The sequence below is a fragment of the Bacillus rossius genome, chromosome 7 (assembly GCF_032445375.1).
Source record: "Bacillus rossius redtenbacheri isolate Brsri chromosome 7, Brsri_v3, whole genome shotgun sequence".
Classification (NCBI taxonomy): Eukaryota; Metazoa; Arthropoda; class Insecta; order Phasmatodea; family Bacillidae; genus Bacillus; species Bacillus rossius.
The window spans coordinates 60,841,020-60,863,697 of record NC_086335.1 but is presented as its reverse complement, the minus strand read 5'-3'; the positions used below and the strand labels follow the sequence as shown (position 1 = coordinate 60,863,697).

The 22,678-nt window shown below is 42.9% G+C and overlaps 1 protein-coding gene across 2 annotated transcripts in view; it reads right to left on the bottom strand.

The window, feature by feature from the left end:
• Window positions 1-22,678, bottom strand: part of LOC134534161 (facilitated trehalose transporter Tret1-like) — a 42,809-nt gene that overhangs the window by 3,271 nt on the left and 16,860 nt on the right. Inside the window, exons 2-6 of one of the 2 annotated variants that reach the window (XM_063372299.1) lie at window positions 9,902-10,040; window positions 7,802-8,067; window positions 4,602-4,788; window positions 1,574-1,749; window positions 67-234 (exon numbers count right to left, since the gene is read on the bottom strand). In XM_063372299.1, coding sequence (XP_063228369.1) covers window positions 67-234; window positions 1,574-1,749; window positions 4,602-4,788; window positions 7,802-8,067; window positions 9,902-9,998 — 894 coding nt within the window. In that variant the 5' untranslated portion in view covers window positions 9,999-10,040. Of the gene's footprint in view, window positions 1-66; window positions 235-1,573; window positions 1,750-4,601; window positions 4,789-7,801; window positions 8,068-9,901; window positions 10,060-22,678 lie in introns of both variants that reach the window. The other variant, XM_063372298.1, reaches the window with a different exon arrangement.

The window sequence follows — 22,678 nt, the reverse complement described above, 5'->3', positions numbered from 1 at the left end:
ATGAGACAGCCCAGCCCGCACTTGTGAGTGTGGTTGAGCGCAATGGCGCCGGTTCCCGGTTCTCACCTTGAAGATGTCGGAGGAGTAGAATATGACGGCGTTGACGCCGCTCAGCTGCTGGAATATCATGAGTCCCAGGGACACCAGCAGGGCCTTCTTGGCGGCGGGGGTCGAGAAGGACTCCCTCCAGGACAGCTGCAGCGCCTTCGTCGTTTCCACGGCCGTCTCTATCTCCTGCGCACGTACAACAACCGACCCCGTGAGGCGGTCGACACACGTCCAAACAACTGACACGAGCACTCGGCTGTTACACGTTTCCAAGTGAAATTTATTGTGGGCACGATGGGAGTAAAATTTCAAGGCCGTATTAAAACGTCTTTTTTTTTTTTTTTTTTTACGTAATAACGTCTTATAAATCGACGAACGCCGGCTGCACGCACGAAAAAATTGTCACGTTCCGGCTGAGCCGAGCGTGCAAGAACCGGCAGACCACCGTGCGAGAAAATCCTCTATATAATATCAAACAGGTTAAGGCGGGCTTTTTAACTTAATTGTTCGTGATTATATTCAAACAAATTAATTTAAATTAAATTTGCAAAAATTGTAAATAATATTTGAAAATTAAAAAAAAAAGTGCAATTTTTCATGAATGTTTTCTTTTGACGTTATCACGTAAAATTATCGTCCGTAAACCGACTTTACAGACAACCCCGTTTTTTTCCTACCCTAACTAATAACTAAGTGTGTATGGGAGGGGCCCGGGTTAGGAAGAGAATCTAAGTGCGTCTCAGGCCGAAGCCTATACGCTCTACTCATGCCATGCATTAGAGGTAGCATTATGTTAAAACTAAAGTCAATCAATCCTTCGCATTCTCTCTAAAAAGAAATAGCTTTATTTTATGTATTTTTCTTTTAACAACAGATGAGCAGCTGCCTAATAAATAATTTTCTGTACTTTTACAAAATATTCTATCGGAAACCAGCTGCAGAGAAATAGTTTGTAATACTACAACAGAGATATTGTAACTTTGTAGGGTTATTTTTTTCATATATGAAATACCTTTTTTTTTAAAGTTAATACTGAGTATTTCTTAAGAAAATTTACGCATAATTTTATATTTCAAATGATGTTTATTCAAGCAGAAATCTTTTTTAAACCATGCAAAAGATAATAGAATATTTAATAATTTGACTTTCTTTATTATGCTTATAAATGTGCGCAGTTAATATTGGAAAGCTATTCGGGGAAATATTTACAAATAACTTTAACTATTGGAGATACTGGGACAACACAAAGCATATGTACCAGGTTAAGAACCCAAACACAGTATTACTGCAACCACCATTTTGTAGTGATAGTTGTTTTCGTTTAAATGTAAAACAAATTTCAAACATTTGTAATTTTACATAAATATTTATTTTTTTCCATCTACAAAACAAATCCTCAATAATTCTGATATACTGCGAACTGGTTTACGTCAACAACGGAGCCTTGAAAATGGAAGGGAAATGTGGAGGGGGGGGGGGGAGGGGGAGGAGGAAAGAGGAGATTACGATATCAAAGAATTTTGACCTGGATTTCTGCATCGATGTTGTACTCCTCCCCTCGAAACCACGTGAGTGACTGACGCGCTTCTTCCATGCGGCCTTTCTGTATGTACTGCCTCGGAGTCTCCGGCATGAAGAAGAAGATGGCGCCGAACACGAGTGGGATGAAGCTGCACGTCAAAGTCAGCGCGAACACACTCACTGGAAAAAAAAATAAAGAAAATACTTTTACCCATCTTGCCATTCATTTAATATATTAGGCTGCAGGATACCCAGTAATTCATGTACAATAAGTAGAGACCGGAAAAAATTCGCAGATTCATTTCACGACAGCCTGAAATTCAACTAGTGCTGCCTCTGCTACTGGCTCACAACTCACCTGGACGACTCTGGGCCAGTGAGAAACACTCAACCGAAGCAGTATCGAATCACAGGCTGCTACGTTGGGACACCTCCACAAGACAGCAGCCAATGAGAGGGTGACATTTGACCCAGTGGCGTAGCGTGCCATCTCGGCGCCTGGGGCGGGAAACCCATTTTGCCGCCCCCATTCTATAGGTGCTTAGTTAAAATTAAATTTCACATGCAATGAGGTACCTTTTATTGAAGTTAAAATAGGATGAGCGGTTTTACAAGCGGATTCTACGGGCCTTATGAGCAGCGAAGTCAGAAATAACTTTGTCAAAATCAATATTAGCAGCCAATTCTTGTTCAATCGACAATATAGTCAAGTTTGATAGTCTAGCGGAGTTATGTTCTTATATATTTTTAACGCCTTTTTGGTAATTATATTTAATTTTCGGAGCTCCGAAGTATATGATCAAATTATAATTTTTCGGGGGAATTGTTAAAGTATTTTTTTAGTATTATTATATAGCTATTTTTTATAAGTAGTAATAGGGTATGTATTATATGATGGATGCACCGATTTGTGATGAAACGATTTTATGATATATATATATATATATATATATTAAATGTTGTCATATAAATTTTGTGTCTTTTTAACTTGCTGCCTCCTCTCACTGTTCGCAACCTTATTAGTATTTTTTAAGCCTGCTATTAGTTTGGGTTTTAATATTTTTTTTTGGGTTTACCTGCGCTCGCGGTACGGGGCAATATATGAGTTTTACTGTGTCCCGGTTTGCGGAAGTTGTTTGGTTTGCCCTGGGTTAAGGTCAAACTTTACAGTACAATGCGTAGTACTAAATTCAATGAGTGCGAAAGAGAGGCATCGACACGGGCCAACGCGTGAAACAAAAGATTTTGTATGAGTAATTAACATAATAAGGAGTGCCGCTCAACTCGGCACGCGCGCGCCGGGCGGCGCGGCGTGATGCGATGTTGCCGTTCCTATGTAAACAAACAAACGTTATAAAGAGCTCTGTCAGTGATTTCGCAGTTTTTCTTTTAAATAAATATTAAAAAATAGTTGGTGCGCAAAATTCTAGATAAAAATGGAACATTATAGTGTGTCTGACACATGTAATGAATGAATCATAGATCAGATCTCAACCCGCTTCACCGGCGACCCGCCCCCGCGGGCTGCCGCCCGGGGCGGGCCGCCCCCTCCGCCCCACCCACGCTACGCCACTGATTTGACCGAGTGTACGTAGAACTATAAAGTTCATCCTAGAGGTCATTGAACCCGTGAATTTTTCCGGTCCCTAACAATAAGAGACCAAAATTTCCCCAACTACTCAAGTCAAAACTCTTTACATGACACCAGGCTCAGTTTTCCCATGTGTACGACATTTATCAACCACTAACACACGTGTCTCTCTTTAGTCTAGTGCATAATTGCAAAATGGCAAGACAACCTACGGTTACATTGTCACTCAACACCAACTCCTGATATCCAGACTGCAGCTGCATTCTCAAAACATAAATTGTTAATAGGATTTCAGTTTCAGCTGTGTTGAGGCCAAATGAAAAGCGTATTATGAAGTCTGTTTTTAATAAAACAGACCAAATACCTTTACGTTGTAGACTTTTAAGTACATAAAAAAGAACACCAGAAAGTAATTAAAAATAAACACAGGATAGACACCCGAACTGAGCAAAACATAGATTTTCTTTATTTGAATTTAAAGCTCATACGCTATGTGATATAATTTTTTCATTTCATCGTTCATACTATTATTTAAGGACTTTCTGAAAATGTAAAACGTTGCATTTGTTGTTCTGTCAGCTATATTATTAACAGATATTCACCAAGTGTAATAAATGGTTGTAAAAAGTCGCGCAAGTGGTGATAATAATAACGAACGCTCGTGCGACGTTGCATACACACATCATATTACCATTAACGGAACATCTTTTGAAAATAAAGGTGATATACGTGTAACAACAGTGCAAGGAAGGTAACGCGTTACAATTTCAGAACTGGCCCTTTTATATAATAGCAACGACAAGAAAATTATTTAAAAAAAAAAAAGTCTACATAAAGTTCGAGACAGAGTCCCGGTGACAGCGGGTCATTGGAGGCGGTTAACATACAACTACAACAATTCACAGATATTGGGACGAAGGCGTGGCCTACAACAGGGGGGGTAGGGGTGCGGAAATTAAAGAGACACAATTCATCTCTGGATAAGGTGCTTGTATGTTAATATACTGCCCATACGTTGGCCTATGTGCATGCATTAAGTGAAATGGAGAATTTTATAATGTACAGAAATATTTCCATGAAACACAGTTTGACTGTTTTAAAAGTGACGATTCGGCAAGCGCAGGCGAGGTCCCTCAGTGAAGTTTCTTTGGGGGGAAGAGGAGGAGGAGGAGGAAGAAAGGTTCTGCCTCCTTCCCCACGGGATCTACGCCCAAGTCCTGACTGGCGGTCCACACAAACCCCCCCCCCCCCCCCCCAGTGGCGGATCCAGGATATTGGTTTGGGAGGGGCTTGACCCAGCTGAGGCTAGGCTTTATCAAGGCAAACACTAAAACAATAGTGGATCCAGATGCTTTTGGAGGGGGCTTGAGCCCATTAGCCCCCCAACCCTTCTGGATCCGCTACTGCCCCCCCCCCCCCCCTTCACGGCACGAGCACGCACCACCGTCGATGCCGCCGACGACGTAGACGAACAGGATGCCGACGGTGAGCATGAGCTGGTAGCAGACGCCCAGCATGCCCCTGATCTCCTTCTGGGCGATCTCGCTGATGTAGACGGGCGCGGACAGGCTGAAGGCGCCGCCCATCATGCCGCACACGATCCTCCCCACGTAGTACAGCGGCACGTCCTGCAACCGGGGCGAGAAAAACCCGTGTCACGGACACGTTCCCGGGCGCGCCTTTCGCCGCGTGGGCCGGACAAGCACGTCTTCATGACGTGAGTGCAAGTCCCGCGTGCGTGTTGCCCGCGCTCAGTTTCTCACCGCTTGGAGACATCATTTTATGCCCATAAAACCAAACCTAACCCCTTAGGGGTCGTCCATTAATCACGTGATGTTTTTTTTAGCAAATTTTTAACCCCCCCCCCCCTTCCCCCCTAGTGATTTGTGGTGAGGTTTCAGACTACCCCTCCCCCCCCCCCCCCCAATAAATCACGTGTATTTTTTTGGTACAAAATATTTTTAAAAATTTCAGAATATTATGTTTAAATATAGGTATAATCTAATTTAATTCTGGTAAATTAAGCAGTGATAAAAATGTCCAGACACACATTAAGGTTGCAGGTTTATTCTCACTGGCATAGAAATAATAAAGGGCAGGCTTATATGTGATTTACGCATCTATTCGGCACCAAAATCACAGTCTTACTGGCGACTGGCAAGCCGAGCCGGGTGGTTCATGTTGCGGCGGGCGGGGATATTGTTGCCTGGCTACGGCGAGTCAAGGTCACGCGTCCCTTTTCGGTTTAGTAGAAATCGCGCGAAAAAATAAATACACGTGATATCTCTCTACACCCCCCCTCCCCCCTTGTGATATTTCGAGATTTTTCCCGACCCCCCCCCCCCCCCCCTTTTCGAGCCTCACGTGATTAATGGACGATCCCTTACCAAAATAGTAAAATAATTTTGTTTGTTTTGATAAAAAGGGGGTTGTCTGTAAAGTCGGTTTACGGACGCTTGTTTGACGTGATAACGTCATAAGAAAACATTGATGAAAAATTGCATACTTTTTAATTTTCAAAAATTATTTACAGTTTTTGCACGTTTAATTTAAATAATTTGTTTAAATATAGTCACGAATAATTAGTTAAAAAGCCCGCCTTAACTTGTTTGATGTTATAGAAGATTTTCTCGCACGGTGGTTGGCCGGATCTTGCAACCTCGGCTCAGGCGGAACGTGATAATTTTTCGTGCGTGCTGCCGGCGTTCATAAATTTATAAGACGTTATCACGTCAAAAACTGACTGACTAACCGTTCACTCTTTTAAAAGTATTTGAAATGCAGGTAATAATAACCGTCAACAATATTAAAAGTATTATTTAATGTAGCTTAAGTAACCTAACCAACCATTTTCATATCACAATTTTTTTTTTTCATATTTAAACCTAACCTAACCACTCGTTAAAATAGTAGACGACCAACTGTTTGTATATATTTTTTTTAAATTTTATTTTAAGAAGAAGTGGCATCCTTCATAATTGCTAATGTTTTAACATATCAACAAGAAACTTCTTACTAAATACAGTACATTCATGATAAATGGAATTTTAAACACAAATATTTGATGTGTTAAGTTTAGCTAAACAAAGAAAGAAAAAAACTCGAGAAAAAAAACAGAACATGCACGAATCATAGGTTTCCCTTTGGTGAGTGTCGTGGATACGATCTAACTTCCGACATGGCTCTTCTACACACCACTCAAAATAAGTTTTTAACCTCCTGGATTTCTGCGCAACCATATGACCATTGAACATAAATATTATTTATATTCAAATATATGACGAACATTTTACTGCGAACAATGAATGACAATTTACATTTTATGATAGAAAAACAAACTTTACTCTAAAAACCAGAACAAACCCCGAAATATAAAAAAAATATTACATTGTCAGGCTTATTAGACCTCACTGTGTGTTAACTCTACTCGGTAACGAACCGAAAGAGAATTTGGGATACACCACAAATATCCCTGTATAAACTCTACATATTAAACTTTTCAAACTGCAGCAAATAAGTTGAATTCCACTGAGGAACTGTCCAAACTACCTCAAACAGATTTTAAAATGTAAGAGTTTCAACATTCAACTACATTAAATTTGCTTGCCTTCTGGGTTGTAGCCGCGTTCGAGGGCGAATATATCACCGTGGTTTCGGTTCACCCTGATGATGGCGACTGCAACGTCGACCCAAACGTCGGTGTAACATTCGCCTTGGACGCGGATACAAACCGGGAACCAAACACAAAACTTCAGACAACGGCCGCGAAAGCCTGCGGTCTTTATTCATCTTCAACTTCACGAAGAAAGCTGGTTTTCCAAATTACCCAGGGACCTTCGGAAATTCACGGCTACCTTCGCAGATGCACGGACACCGAGCTGAACGTGAATACCGAAAGAATATTCTTAAGTGTATCAACAAAAATTCAAAACCTGGTTAAAGTCTACAGCAAGAGCGCGCTTCTTTTGTCCGCGTGTTAAGAACGAAACATACAACTTGTAAGTCGAAATACGGCGTGGCTTCTACGAATATTTGGTTACTTTTATGGGGGAGAAACTCTAATTACCGAGACTGAGACCTAGTTTTTTGAAGTAGTTATGGGCCCGTCCGCTAGATAGTAGTTTTCATAATATATTGCTCACATAACTACATTAATTTATTAGGAGAAGTAATGTACAAGCTATTATCAGGCAAACAAACCAGTGAAAATTCACTCTATTTAGGTAGCCACTAGTTTTGTGGTGTGTAATACAATGAGTTTTTGCACCTCCTACTCCTTTATTTATTACATGACGGTTTATTATAAAACTGCATTAAGTATTTTCGCATCGATTTAATCAGTTTTTTTTCAGGATATAACTTAATATAGCAAAAAAAAACATTTGCTGGTAGTTATGGGCCCGCCCAACAGATAGCGACACATGTCGCGTGCAACATGGTTTCAGTTTTCACTGTAGGAGTCGCACTTCTTTATTTCCCTCCTTGTTCTGTGGTTACTTTAAATTACGAAGAACTCTTAGTTTATTGTAGCTCAATTCTTCGTTGAAAAGCCCATATTTCCTGCGATTTCTGACAGTGTAGTGAAGGGACACCTGGTCAGCGACACCGTCAGTGCGGCCCAGGCGGACGCGAGGAGCTCACCTGGTCCGCCCAGGCGATCATGAACCAGCCCGCCACGAAGGGCAGCACCAGCGCCAGCATGGTGTACTTGCGGCCGATGCGGTCGATGGCGGCGCCCACCAGCACCACGGACAAGGTCGCGCCGACGTTCATCAGCGAGCTGACCCACGACCACTGCGCCTGGGTCATCAGCCGCGGGTCGTGGTTGGTGTCGGACTGCGCGAGCTGCGAGCTCGTCGGCGACGTCCACGCCAGCACCGTGCCCAGCGAGAAGGCGCCCAGCGTCGCTGCGACAAGCGCCGCCGGCCCGTCAGTGAGGAGGCGCGTGAACCCCGTGAACCCAGTGGACATGCCAAGAGCCCGTGGATGGAGATGTAAAACCAGATAAGAACCCATAAATGGAGACACGATACAGGCCAGGTACCCGTAAGTGGTGGTGCGAAACATGCCATAATCTCGTGAACGGAGAAATATAACATGCCAGAAGCTCGTGGACAAAGACACGTTACATGCCAACATCATGTGGATGGAGATGTAAAACCTGATATTAACCCATAAATGGAGACACAATACAGGTCAGGTACCCATAAGTGGTGGTGCGAAACATGTCATAATCTAGTGAACGGAGAAATATAACATACCAGAAGCTCGTGGACAATGACACGTAACATGCCAAGAGCATGTGGATGGAGATGTAAAACCTGATAATAACCCATAAATTGAGACACGATACAAGCCAGGTACCCGTAAGTGGTGGTGCGAAACATGTCATAATCTAGTGAACGGAGAAATATAACATTACAGAAGCTCGTGAACAAAGACGCACGATATGCCAAAAGAATGTGGACGGAGATGGAAAAACCTGCTGACAGCCCATAAACGGAGATTCACTACATAAGGCGCGCAAGTGAGAACAATTTCAGACACTTGCACGCCTCTTACGCCCATTATATATACGCTTAGGAAACATCTGTAAAAAATATTTGGTACATAACAACAAATGCAAACTTGGTTTAGTGTTAAACTAGCCCTTAAGTGGCCCGCCTCGTCAGGGGTTGTATGTGTGTTAGTGAGGCGGGATGATAAGCGTGACGCTCGCTGGTATTTCTAGCGCGGTGTCGCCTCTAAGCGCAAGGCTCTGAACTGGCGCGCAGTCTTCCCGTCGTCACAGGATAACTGTGAAAAAGGCCGAGAAATGAAGATAAAGGTGTAATGCAAGTCTCTTGAGTGTTTCAAGAATCTGTACCGGTTGTTTTACGCCTAAAAACTGCTCTGAAAACACGCCTTTTTTGCTATTTTAACTCTTCTACAAATACAGTTTAAAAACTTAATCTGAAATCAAAAGTACTTTTTCAGGCCTCAGCGAACTCTTAAATGCTTTTCGTAAACAGATCCGACTCTGATATCTTGAGTATTTTGGAAGTCGCGTTGTTTTTCCTGAAGCTCTGCGCACCGTGTGTGTGTGCCCGGGCAGGCGGAGCCCTTTAACTAGTAAATGAGGAGAGAGAAAAAAATGGGTGCGTGTACTTAGGTACGCACGTAATAAGTTATACTTCTTTGGCATCATTAAAAAATAGTTTTTAATTGCATGCAAAAATAGTGCGCGGAGTAATGTGGAAATGAAAATAGGAAGGGGTATAAATTGATTTTTAGTGAAATCATACTGTATCAAATCAAACTAAAAAAATAAATCATGAAATCATTTAACGATAAAAATGGTTTATTTAATTAAGCGGACGGGTTCGCCCCAAGGAGAAAATTGACGCGGCGAGACCTCGTGGACATAGAGAAATGACACACACTCACTATTTATGTGTCTATGAAACATGGATTTGTTTCTGCAATTTAAATTGTAATATACAAAAAGGGTATTGAAAATTGAAACAAATATGGCGACACTACAAACTGTCAGGATCTTTATTTTTTTCTTGCTCTCTACTTAGTTCCTTACAATAGCAAAACGCATTCACTCTCGCTCTGTCTCTCTTTCTATTCCCCCTCCCCAGGAGCGTCAAAAGTTTAACGCAACCTGGTTGGAAGTCTCATTAGAAGTATAACTTCAATAAAAATGGCGTGTGAGACCCCCACCTTAACGGTAAGGCGGTGGCGGGCGAGACTCACCCGACAGTGCAGCAATATACTGCCGGAGTCTCCTGGCAGGCTTGTCATCGCTGGGCACGAGTACGTTGGTGCTCGTCAGAATCTTGGGGTCGTCCATCTTGCTGCGCGTCGTCCGGCCGCCCTGAGCAGCCGAGCAGACCTGGAACACGCGCGCGCGGCTGGTGACGAGTCAGCTCACAGGCAAGATTAAAAAATAATTGGTTGTCTGTAAAGTCGGTTTACGGACGATAGTTTAACGTGACAACGTCATAACAAAACATTGATGAAATTATTGCATACTTTTATGAATAAAATTGAATCATTTTTTATTGAATTATCACTATTTTGTATGGATACAAAGAAGGAGTGAAATGAAATCTACAATTTAATTGATAAATTAATTTTATTTGCACTCATTAATTCAAATATGTTTATTACTTTAACGGAGAGATTATTTTAACTATAACTTTTATACATGTTTGCTATTTAACTTCTTCCAATCTGTGTTATTCTGTTAAGAATAGGACGATAATAGGAAAAGTAGGAAACGAATGGGAGTGTTTCAAGTTTAATGTGCCTCGAAAATGTCAAATCGATGGTTGTTCCAATCGAGTGGAAGAGAGATAGTTTCGGCGCAAGCGTACAATGAGCGTAACGGGACACAGCGTAACGGGAAATGTGCGTAACGGGACAACGTGCGTAACGGGACACTTTTTCATGCGTGCGGCCGGCGTTAATTTATTAGACGTTGTCACGTCAAAACATGGATTAAGGTATTCTTCAGCTCGTTGTACCGAATGAAGCCGAATGGCCAAGGCCTCTAAAGAGCTAATAAGTTGAAAACACATTTCAGGAAAACTTCTACGATGATTTGAGCTAACCATTTTTCAATCAGGAACTCTGCGTAAATTTACACCCACTTGCTAAAAAGCATTCGACGTTTCTCTTAACAAAAAAGGTAAACATATCATGTAATATATGAGAGCGTCTTGAGTGTTAGATTTCAGGGACCAAAAATTTTTTTTTTAAAAATACATCCTTAAATGACTCTTGAGCCCACACAAAATAAAATTATCTGTACTTTTATACGAAAGATTTATTTGGAAAACAGTTGCCAAGAAATAGTTTGTAATACTACAAGAAATAAATTGCAACTTTGTACAACAAATGACTATGGTTATTTTCGCCTTTATGAACAGCTGGTTCATTGAAAAAAATAGAGAAATTATAATTAAATAAATAATACTAATCGTTTTGATAATATTTAAGCGAACAAAGTTCTACGTTCTAAAGCCACAGTAAAGATATGGCTGTCATAATATGATTTCTCTAAAATGATTAAGAGAAACAACACATCACAAAAATGTATGGAAAGTATGGGTATCAACTATTCCCTACCCCCCATTTTTTTAAAATTAAAGCGACAAGTTTTACGGTGTTTTTAGAATTTTGTTCGAATAAATTTAACCTGACGGTTGGTGTTCACTCCGACTTCGAAAGCTTATAGGTACCGACCTTGGGAAGCACTTAAAATCGTATGTCGTTAATATGTTATCTGGTTAAGTAGAGTGTAGAAGGATAAACAAGGGAAGAGGGTGTCTACCTTGCCACATTCAGTACAGTGCTTGCCAAGAGAAACACAGTCAAATGAACCCGTGGCCTACGTGTTTTTTTTTTTTTTTTTTTTTTAAAACCAGATTCGACCTGCATAGACGGAGCCACAAGTATTTCGAGGATTCATTTGGTAGCCAAGTAGATGAAGCACACATACATTTAAGTATGATTATTGATAGCAAAAAATTTACCTTCAACATGGCTGATTAATTTTGATATTAGTATAGTTGTTGCGCTATTTTAACGACAATACCTGCCTATATTTCAACCAAAAATTTTATTTGCAGCAACTTTGCAACGATTTGCAGCAACTTTGCAGCTATTTGCAGCAACATAACTTTGCAGTGGTTCATGTTTAGAGACCTGAAAAGTTCGCGGATTCATTTCGTGTTATGCTAAAATTCAAATAATTATACCTTAGTGCTGCTTCTGCCATTGGTTCACTGTTATTCTGGAGGACTGAGAGCCAATTAGAGACCCTCACTCATAGAAGTGTCGAATCACAGGCCACCCAGTCGAGACGACTCACAAGTCAGTAGCCAATGAACAGTTGGCATTTTCCTGAGTGTGTAGAGGATATTGGAGTCTATCCTGAAGGTCATTGAAACCGCGAATTTTCCCAGTCTCTATTCATGTTATTCATATTATGCAGAAAAACATTCTTACGCCAAATAAATCGTTTTCACTGTGTAATGACCAACGCTGGGTTTTAAAAAATAATTTTAGACACTAATAAAGAAAGAAAAATCCCATTAAATAGGAAACGGAATGTATGAAAAACCATAGTTTTAGTTACGAAATCTTTATTGGCCTGCAGCGAGTACATACAGCTGCAAATATTTCATAGTAGGCGCTCACAAAAGAGCGATGTGCCAACTTGCAGCGTTGTTGACAGCTATCTAGCCTTGACGCATGATATCACTTGAAAGCTGCAACAGTGAACATTCCCTGTGCCGTGTCAACAACTAGCTATTGTGAGGACACACCTACAAAATCCAATCGGCTTTTTCGCAATCATTCTGCAACCGGCAGCATGCAATTTTCCTGGTCGGCTATCGACGACAGCGTTGTTCTTGGACTTTGGCCGCGACTTGATTCGACTCCGTTACAAATAACCAGTTGCGAGATATTTTTTTTAATTTACAACGCAATAAACCTTCCAATCACGAAGATATGAACTGATTGTAGCGACAGGCCTGCTTTTATTTCGTCACTGATTCTGACTTCGGAAAATGCGCTGTTCAGTTGAGCATGCTTTAATCATGGGGCCCCAGCTTGATTGTTTTCAGAGAGGCCATCTGTTAATTATACTATTAACTAATAATATACAATTTATAACAGTTCATCCTTATAATGTATACCTAATACTGTATATAAAATTAGGCATTCACAGCCATGTCAAGTTAATTAATGTCGTATTAAAATCACGCGGATATTTGGAAGCCAACATACCCTACGGCACTTATTTCACTAAAACTAAACATAGCGTTGCAAGTGAGTGGTTGTGCGTGCGGGTGTTTGTTTGAATTATGAACGACGTAAAACATTTTTTTTTGTGAAAAATGCGCAAGATTGATGTAATCAGTCTGACGATGATACAGCTCATATTAAAATCACTCCAGGTATGTTATCTTTAAAAGATTTGTGCAATGGGAGTGCATGACTTGATGTAAGTTTTTGGACATACGCCATTGCTAAGAACTTTTTCTGTTGAAGAAAAACTAATAAATAAAATAAATAAATAAAAATAAAAATAAAAAATAAAAATACTCAAAAAAAGATACAAAAAACACACAAAATTAAGCAAACAATTGCTGTTGTCAACAAGGATATGAACACCACAAAATATTCCGAAACAGGAATATGGTCAGCAAACAAAGAAAAAACAAAGAAAAATGTACTAAGAGAACGAAAAAATCCCCACAAATGACAACACAAAAATATTGAAACCCAAAATAATTCAGCACAACAGTTGAAGCGAGACAAAAAACATGACAAAACGAAAAACAAACAAATACAATAGTTTTACCTAAACAGAAACAAGCGACGTTTCGGGAACTGCTATCTGCTCCCGTCCTCAGGCAGAGACGCACATGGTACGGAAACACAGCACCTGTGTTTCCGTACCATGTGCGTCTCTGCCTGAGGACGGGAGCAGATAGCAGTTCCCGAAACGTCGCTTGTTTCTGTTTAGGTAAAACTATTGTATTTGTTTGTTTTTCGTTTTGTCATGTTTTTTGTCTCGCTTCAACTGTTGTGCTGAATTATTTTGGGTTTCAATATTTTTGTGTTGTCATCATTTGTGGGGATTTTTTCGTTCTCTTAGTACATTTTTCTTTGTTTTTTCTTTGTTTGCTGACCATATTCCTGTTTCGGAATATTTTGTGGTGTTCATATCCTTGTTGACAACAGCAATTGTTTGCTTAATTTTGTGTGTTTTTTGTATCTTTTTTTGAGTATTTTTATTTTTATTTTTATTTATTTATTTTATTTATTAGTTTTTCTTCAACAGAAAAAGTTCTTAGCAATGGCGTATGTCCAAAAACTTACATCAAGTCACTCCAGGTATGTTATATTTGTGTTTGTACCAAATTATTTACTGCGTTGCTTGTTGTCTCTAGACTTCTTAATCTTTTTATCGTTATGTTATCAGCTTTTCAAGACTGCAAAACAACTGCAGCATACATTCACTGTATATTTTTTTTGTAAAAAGAACTGGAATATCATGTAACTTACATATATTTGTAAATTTGTACATTTACATGAAAAAAACTATATGTTGGTATGTATAACGTTGATAAACTCCCACTAACTCGCCGCTAGAGCTAGATGGCGCTGCAGCGCATCAACTTCTGAACCGTTCAACCGATCGCCAAGGGTAAACAGAAAATCATAGTTCATAGACACAGAAACAGCAAATGTTTGTCACTTCCATGTCACTGCCATGTAGTGCTATCCATTTTGCTTTAACTCGCGGACAATATATCACCCTGTGTTCAGCCTGGGCAACGTCGTAGTATTCTGTAACAGTGCAGAAAATGGTAGTATTATTTATTCTTCTTACTCAAGTCTTTTTAAGTATGATACAGTAGAACAATTTCAAAATCCCTAAAAAAAAAGTTACATTTTTTTGTGATATAAAATTGTGTGCAAGTTTTAACGTTATTTGAATTTTATTTAGAAATTATTCTCGACTTTTCTCGATCCCTCCTTCCCGCACAGACAGCCAACAAGACTAGTGACGCCTGAAAATAAAAGTCGACTTTCGGAATTTTTCCATGACAAAAATTACTAGATTGCAATGGCGTATGTCCAAAAATCTGCATTAAATCAAAATTATCCAGTGCATGACTCATTTAAAGAACGTAGGGACGCCTGCCGAGTAGGAAACGGAAGCGGTGTTTCGAATGAACGGTCCTTTCTCGCAAGTCCAGAGTGAACAAACCGTAGTGCAGAAGAAGTAGGGGGGAGTAGACTTCTCAGATTTCTCCTTGCGCAGGAACGAGCCGTGATAAAGGCAGGCGGTTGCCGTGGTATTTTTTTTTCCTACTGGTCAGAACAACTGGTCAGCGAGAATGGTTCTCCTATCCACAAAACAAGCTGGTACAGTATATCGCAGAGCTACATGTGGGGGGAAAAAAGAAAACTTACAACTAATACAATCAGGTATTACAAATATTTTTCTGTCAGTAACGAGACAAAATTGTACTCAAGAATTTTTTTTTAATGCCTGGAACATATATAAATAAAAGACATGATGTCCGTTAAAGAATGTTCTAGTTTCAATGGTCAATTTTAACAGTTCAAATTTAGACTATTTACAACTTCAATTTTTAAGGTAACTAACCTAGTTTTTTCTTACAAATGTTCAATATGTAAACCTGTAGTTAAACGGCACACATCCAACCTTAAGTCCAATTCATTCCCATACTTAAAAAAAAAAAAAGAGCTGACTTTCGGAAATTCTTGAATTTCTTGAAATTCTCATTAGGTAGTGGCGGAACGTAGACACTATCTTTTATAAAGCCCATAAGGGAAAAGAAAATCGCATGGTGTTTTGCCAGGTGTACGTGGAAGCCAGTGTAAAAGAACTATGTCGTCTCGAGCATTACGACCAAACAAACGGTCAGGGACTTCGAAGTTCAACCACTCTCGTACAAAGAGATTCCAATTTGAGAAGGGGGGGGGGGGAACTCCATCCTGTTGCCAAATAAAGTTTACAAGTTCACCCTCTACTTATTAGGGAAATAACCATTCTTCCGCACTGCAAGCGGTAAAACAACAAAATGTATTCGCGCATGTGCTTATCTAAAACTGTTTGCGTTACTACTCTTTAATTGTTACCTTGAACCAACAGTATCAAATCGTATAACTGGGGCATTATTTTATGGACATACTGTTTTATTTGCACTTCCTAGACTTATTTTGGACACATTAACTATTCACGTTTCGCCTTGGTTGTTACAATCAGGCGGTGGCCACTTCTGCATGAGTACGTTGTAGCCGGGTGAAGCCGTATTTTGTCCAGTTCGTGGTTTTCGCACGTTGGTTGGGCACCCAAAACATAAGCTGCAATGTAGCTTGTGTGCGCAGTGTGGAAACAGTTTTAAATTACTGTATTTCATGGAAATAATTGTGTTTTAACGACGGAGATTCCGATTCATATTTACTAACCATCATCACGCGTGGTCTTGCACCATCTACACAATATTTTGGGCGTGACAACATAACGTTAACGAGGTTAAAAAAAGCGACCAACTCTACATCACAGCATGCCGTCACCTGACTCCGTGATTAAAATACACCAGATTTCAGGAACTAGACATTCTAACAACTGTTTTTCCCCCCTCAGTATCACCAGGAAAAGTGTTTTCTGTCACCTGACTACAACTCATAGCACGTTTCGAAGATACTATACTTCGGCTGAAACCTACGGGAACAAGTTTAGTGAGTACTTCATATGGCTTTTACAGTATTGCAGTATCGGTCTTCAGTTCACTAGTGATGGCGCCTCTCAGTATTTAAGCCCGCACCTGAGTGAATACTCACACATGTCGCGAAACGCTAGCAACATATCCAATCCACAGGCTCGCGTTAATTCCCACTAACACGAGGGATTTTCCACTTTGCGAATTAGCGAGTGACAGACGCGCGGTAAGACCAGCTTAGTCCAGAATATCATGCACGAAATTCGTGAAAACAGTCGGTTACAGGTTGCTGAAATAATAATTGCTCCTACCGAGACGTTATTGATTCGAGCTTCCAACAACGCAGTGAAATCGGCAAAGCCCACGAGTAAATTTACATTAAACATGTCATCCCTAGAGACCGGAAACATTCTCGAATTCATTTCACGGTAGACTGGAAATTCCAATTTCCATTCCTTTTGCGCCGCTTCTGCCATTGGCTCGCAGTTTTGTCTGGAGAACACAACGCCAATCAGAAACGCTCGATAAAAGAAGTGTCGAATCACAGGCTACCCTAGTTGATATGTCTCACAAGCCAGCAGCCAATCAGCAGGAGAGATCTGTCCGAGCGTGTACAGGACTGTGGAGTCTGTCACCCAGTTCGTTAACACCGCAAATTTTTTTTTCTAGCCCCTAGTCATCATTTAGGACTCGCGAAATTCGCTTCATCATTTGGCGACAGTCTACATTGTAACATTTTTTATTCAATTGACGGGTCTTTGTTATTGGATCACGGGTTGTTTGAAAGCCTGCAAGCCGATGACTAGAGACTGGAAGCCGGCTTACTTAAGCCTCTTCGTGAGCTGCTCAATTTGGCAACGCTGCAGACTTTCTCCAAGCACTGGGGAGAGTCTACACCACCGTCGGGAAGTCGTGCCGCTCAAACACAGAGCCGAGCGCACCTTGCACAACGCGTTGCGCCCCGATAAGCAGCTCGCTGATAGCCGCCGATACGCCACTTACAGGGCTCGGGGTCTACTGCTTGAAGCGCAGACCTCGCACCAAGGAATAATGAAGTTACGTCAGGGTAGCGTTTGTTGCTAATATCTAAGTCACCGGGAAAACTTGCGGATTCATTTCGCGACAAGCTGTGATTCAAGCGCATGTAGCTTTGTGCTGCATCTTCGAATATAATAAGATCTTAATATAATATACATAATTAAATCTATATATTACATTAATATACAATTAATAATAACACATTTAATAATAACATAATAATTTATATAATAAGATCTTAATATATTGAATAATAAATACAAAAAAAAATGGTCTGTCCTCTTTGTACTAATAAGTATTTATTGTATTATTTAATATTAATACATTAAATTAAAATTTTACTATATTTTTATTTTTTGGGCCAATCAGAATCCTTCAACCATAGATTGACGAAGCTACCCAGCCGATGACCGTGTGCTATCTGCGTTAGTGTGCAGAGGATTGTGTAGTCTATCCAAGAGGTCATTGAACCCGCAAATTTTTTTTTCAGTTTCTAATACTATTCTTCCGCAGATTCCCCTTCCTTCCCATGTTTTAAATTTTCATTGCATGGCTTAATTTTTTGTAGTCGCCTTATTGCAAAAAACCGTTTATCTGGTGCCGTCAACCCAGTTCATTGCTGTCCCTACACAAAAATAACTGGTGTCTACGTTCGAGGATGTGGTAGGTGAAAGCCGAGAGGTGGAGAGAGGTGAAAGCCGAGAGACAGAAGTAGATGACAAACAAAATAAACTAAAGTAGATTAAATCCTAGAGGAACAGAAGTAGATGAAAGCCTGGAGGGGCAGAAGAAGATGAAATCCCAGTGGGACGGAAGTAGAAAGCCTAGAGGGACCAGAAGCAGATGACAGACGAAAGAGACGGCAGTAGATGAAAGCCTAGAGAGACAGCATTAGAAGACATGACTTAATGTAAGTTTTTGGACATACGCCATTGCTAAGCACATGTATGTCTGTAGAAGAAAACTAAAACTTAAGTTTTCTTCTACAGACATAACATGTGCTTAGCAATGGCGTATGTCCAAAAGCTTACATCAAGTCGTGCACTCCCAATGCACAAATCTTTCAAAGATAAATAGTAGAAGACAAACGAAAGACACGGAAGTAGATTGCAGCCCAAATAGACGGAAGTATGTGACAGACGAAAGAGACGGAAGTAGAAAGTCTAGAGGGACAGAAGTAGATGACAGCCGAGAGACAGGAGTAGTGGAAGCCGAGAGATGGAAGTAGATGAAAGCCTAGAGAGACAGCAGTAGAAGACATACAAAAGAGACGGAAGTAGAACGTCTAGAGGGACATAAGAAGATGACATCCGAGAGACAGGAGCAGTGGAAGCCGAGAGACAGGAGCAGTGGAAGCGGAGAGACAGGAGCAGTGGAAGCGGAGAGACAGGAGCAGTGGAAGCGGAGAGACAGGAGCAGTGGAAGCGGAGAGACAGGAGCAGTGGAAGCCGAGAGACAGGAGCAGTGGAAGCCGAGAGACAGGAGCAGTGGAAGCCGAGAGACATGAGCAGTGGAAGCCGAGAGACAGGAGCAGTGGAAGCCGAGAGACAGGAGCAGTGGAAGCCTAGAGACATGAGCAGTGGAAGCCGAGAGACAGGAGCAGTGGAAGCCGAGAGACAGGAGCAGTGGAAGCGGAGAGACAGGAGCAGTGGAAGCCGAGAGACAGGAGCAGTGGAAGCCGAGACAGGAGCAGTGGAAGCCGAGAGACAGGAGCAGTGGAAGCCGAGAGACATGAGCAGTGGAAGCCGAGAGACAGGAGCAGTGGAAGCCGAGAGACATGAGCAGTGGAAGCCGAGAAACAGGAGCAGTGGAAGCCGAGAGACAGGAGCAGTGGAAGCCGAGAGACAGGAGCAGTGGAAGCCGAGAGACATGAGCAGTGGAAGCCGAGAGACAGGAGCAGTGGAAGCCGAGAGACATGAGCAGTGGAAGCCGAGAGACAGGAGCAGTGGAAGCCGAGAGACATGAGCAGTGGAAGCCGAGAGACAGGAGCAGTGGAAGCCGAGAGACATGAGCAGTGGAAGCCGAGAGACAGGAGCAGTGGAAGCCGAGAGACAGGAGCAGTGGAAGCCGAGAGACAGGAGCAGTGGAAGCGGAGAGACAGGAGCAGTGGAAGCCGAGAGACAGGAGCAGTGGAAGTGGAGAGACAGGAGCAGTGGAAGCCGAGATACAGGAGCAGTGGAAGCCGAGAGACAGGAGCAGTGGAAGCCGAGAGACATGAGCAGTGGAAGCCGAGAGACAGGAGCAGTGGAAGCCGAGAGACATGAGCAGTGGAAGCCGAGAGACAGGAGCAGTGGAAGCCGAGAGACAGGAGCAGTGGAAGCCAAAAGACATGAGCAGTGGAAGCCGAGAGACAGGAGCAGTGGAAGCCGAGAGACAGGAGCAGTGGAAGCCGAGAGACAGGAGCAGTGGAAGCGGAGAGACAGGAGCAGTGGAAGCCGAGAGACAGGAGCAGTGGTTGCCGAGAGACAGGAGCAGTGGAAGCCGAGAGACAGGAGCAGTGGAAGCCGAGAGACAGGAGCAGTGGAAGCCGAGAGACAGGAGCAGTGGAAGCCGAGAGACATGAGCAGTGGAAGCCGAGAGACAGGAGCAGTGGAAGCCGAGAGACAGGAGCAGTGGAAGCCGAGAGACAGGAGCAGTGGAAGCCGAGAGACAGGAGCAGTGGAAGCCTAGAGACATGAGCAGTGGAAGCGGAGAGACAGGAGCAGTGGAAGCGGAGAGACAGGAGCAGTGGAAGCGGAGAGACATGAGCAGTGGAAGCCAAGAGACAGGAGCAGTGGAAGCCGAGAGACATGAGCAGTGGAAGCCGAGAGACAGGAGCAGTGGAAGCCGAGAGACAGGAGCAATGGAAGCCGAGAGACAGGAGCAATGGAAGCCGAGAGACAGGAGCAGTGGAAGCTTAGAGACAGGAGCAGTGGAAGCCGAGAGACAGGAGCAGTGGAAGCCGAGAGACAGGAGCAGTGGAAGCGGAGAGACAGGAGCAGTGGAAGCCGAGAGACAGGAGCAGTGGAAGCCGAGAGACAGGAGCAGTGGAAGCCGAGAGACAGGAGCAGTGGAAGCCTAGAGACATGAGCAGTGGAAGCGGAGAGACAGGAGCAGTGGAAGCCGAGAGACAGGAGCAGTGGAAGCCGAGAGACAGGAGCAGTGGAAGCCTAGACATGAGCAGTGGAAGCGGAGAGACAGGAGCAGTGGAAGCCTAGAGACATGAGCAGTGGAAGCGGAGAGACAGGAGCAGTGGAAGCCTAGAGACATGAGCAGTGGAAGCCGAGAGACAGGAGCAGTGGAAGCCGAGAGACAGGAGCAGTGGAAGCCTAGAGACATGAGCAGTGGAAGCGGAGAGACAGGAGCAGTGGAAGCCTAGAGACATGAGCAGTGGAAGCCGAGAGACAGGAGCAGTGGAAGCCGAGAGACAGGAGCAGTGGAAGCCGAGAGACAGGAGCAGTGGAAGCCGAGAGACATGAGCAGTGGAAGCGGAGAGACATGAGCAGTGGAAGCCGAGAGACAGGAGCAGTGGAAGCGGAGAGACATGAGCAGTGGAAGCCGAGAGACAGGAGCAGTGGAAGCCGAGAGACAGGAGCAGTGGAAGCCTAGAGACAGGAGCAGTGGAAGCCGAGAGACAGGAGCAGTGGAAGCCGAGAGACAGGAGCAGTGGAAGCGGAGAGACAGGAGCAGTGGAAGCGGAGAGACATGAGCAGTGGAAGCCGAGAGACAGGAGCAGTGGAAGCCGAGAGACAGGAGCAGTGGAAGCCTAGAGACAGGAGCAGTGGAAGCCGAGAGACAGGAGCAGTGGAAGCCGAGAGACAGGAGCAGTGGAAGCGGAGAGACAGGAGCAGTGGAAGCGGAGAGACATGAGCAGTGGAAGCCGAGAGACAGGAGCAGTGGAAGCGGAGAGACACAGCAGCAGATGGGTGCCGAGGGACAAGTGCAGGCGGTTCAACGCACGGCGCGAGAGGGGTCGACGACTCGTGCAGTGATGGTCGACGACTGGGCTGCCGAGGAGCGGCGCGGCGTGTCGGCGCCCTCGTGTCTCGGGGTCGCCGAGGTGCTTATCCCCTCCACCCCCCCCCCCCCCCCAGGGTCCAGGGCCCATCTCCGCCGCGGCGCACGCGTGTGTCCCAGATCTGGGAGATCTACAGCCGCGGCGGCGAGGCTGAAGTCCCCCCCCCCCCCTCCACCTCCTCCAGCACCGTCCGCCAGCCGCGTCCACCAACTTTCTAGCAGCCTTCACTGGAGTGAGAAGCGTGAAGGATGGAGTGTGGGTGTGCTCGTGTTATGCGGCGACGTCATAGCTCGCGGTCAACTCCCGGCAGGGACCCGCCTATCACATAGAGCAGAACTTCATAGGCCATTAGAAACACTGCTCGGGATATCCGAGTGGCGTCTGTTTTCGAGAAGCTTTTTAAAAAAATGCGCCGAGGGTGAATGGATGGTTCGACTGTATTTTTAGAAGATTTAAAATAAAAAAAAGCTAAATCGCGTATTTTCAGAAAAAAAAATTAAACCCATAGTACAGGTTCTTGAAATCACCCAAGGGCCTTGCATTGCACATTCATGTTAATTTATCCGCCGTATAATTTTTGTGGTTACCGCTCAAATTTCATACCGGCCCTATGCACGACGAGAAACGCTCTGGTAACACCAGCGAGCATTGCGCTTATCCTCCCTGACAGATACATCCCTGACTAGGCATCGTGTTTTTGTTATTTCATATTCTCATCCTGTGTATCAGCCGAGGGCTTCGCATCAAATTTTTCGTCATACCACTCTTGCATTTCATGTTCCGATCCTAAAATTCATCTTCACCAGCCATTTCCCGATATTGTATTGCCATAACATCATTATTTTTTTTACCTTAGGCCGTTTCTGCGCATGTTTCACCCCCATTTAAGCACCGTATTTCGTGTCTTTTTTAGCAAATTTTCTCGCTAGATGTATAATAAATGGTGTCCTCTATTTGGTTGGGAAAAAAAACTTAAAAATACTAATACATATTAAGTCCCATTTTATAAATATCTTGAACCAGCAATAAATACATAAATAAATATCCATTATGCCTAGCGACCGAGCCTTAATAATAAACTGTGAAAAATACGGAAAATAATCGGAATTCGAATGAAAATCTATTAAAACTATACCCTGGTATGAGATTTGTGTGAAGTACCACTGATTGCAGTAGTTTTGACATGGAATAATTAGAGTGAATGGCAAGATGAAGGGTTTG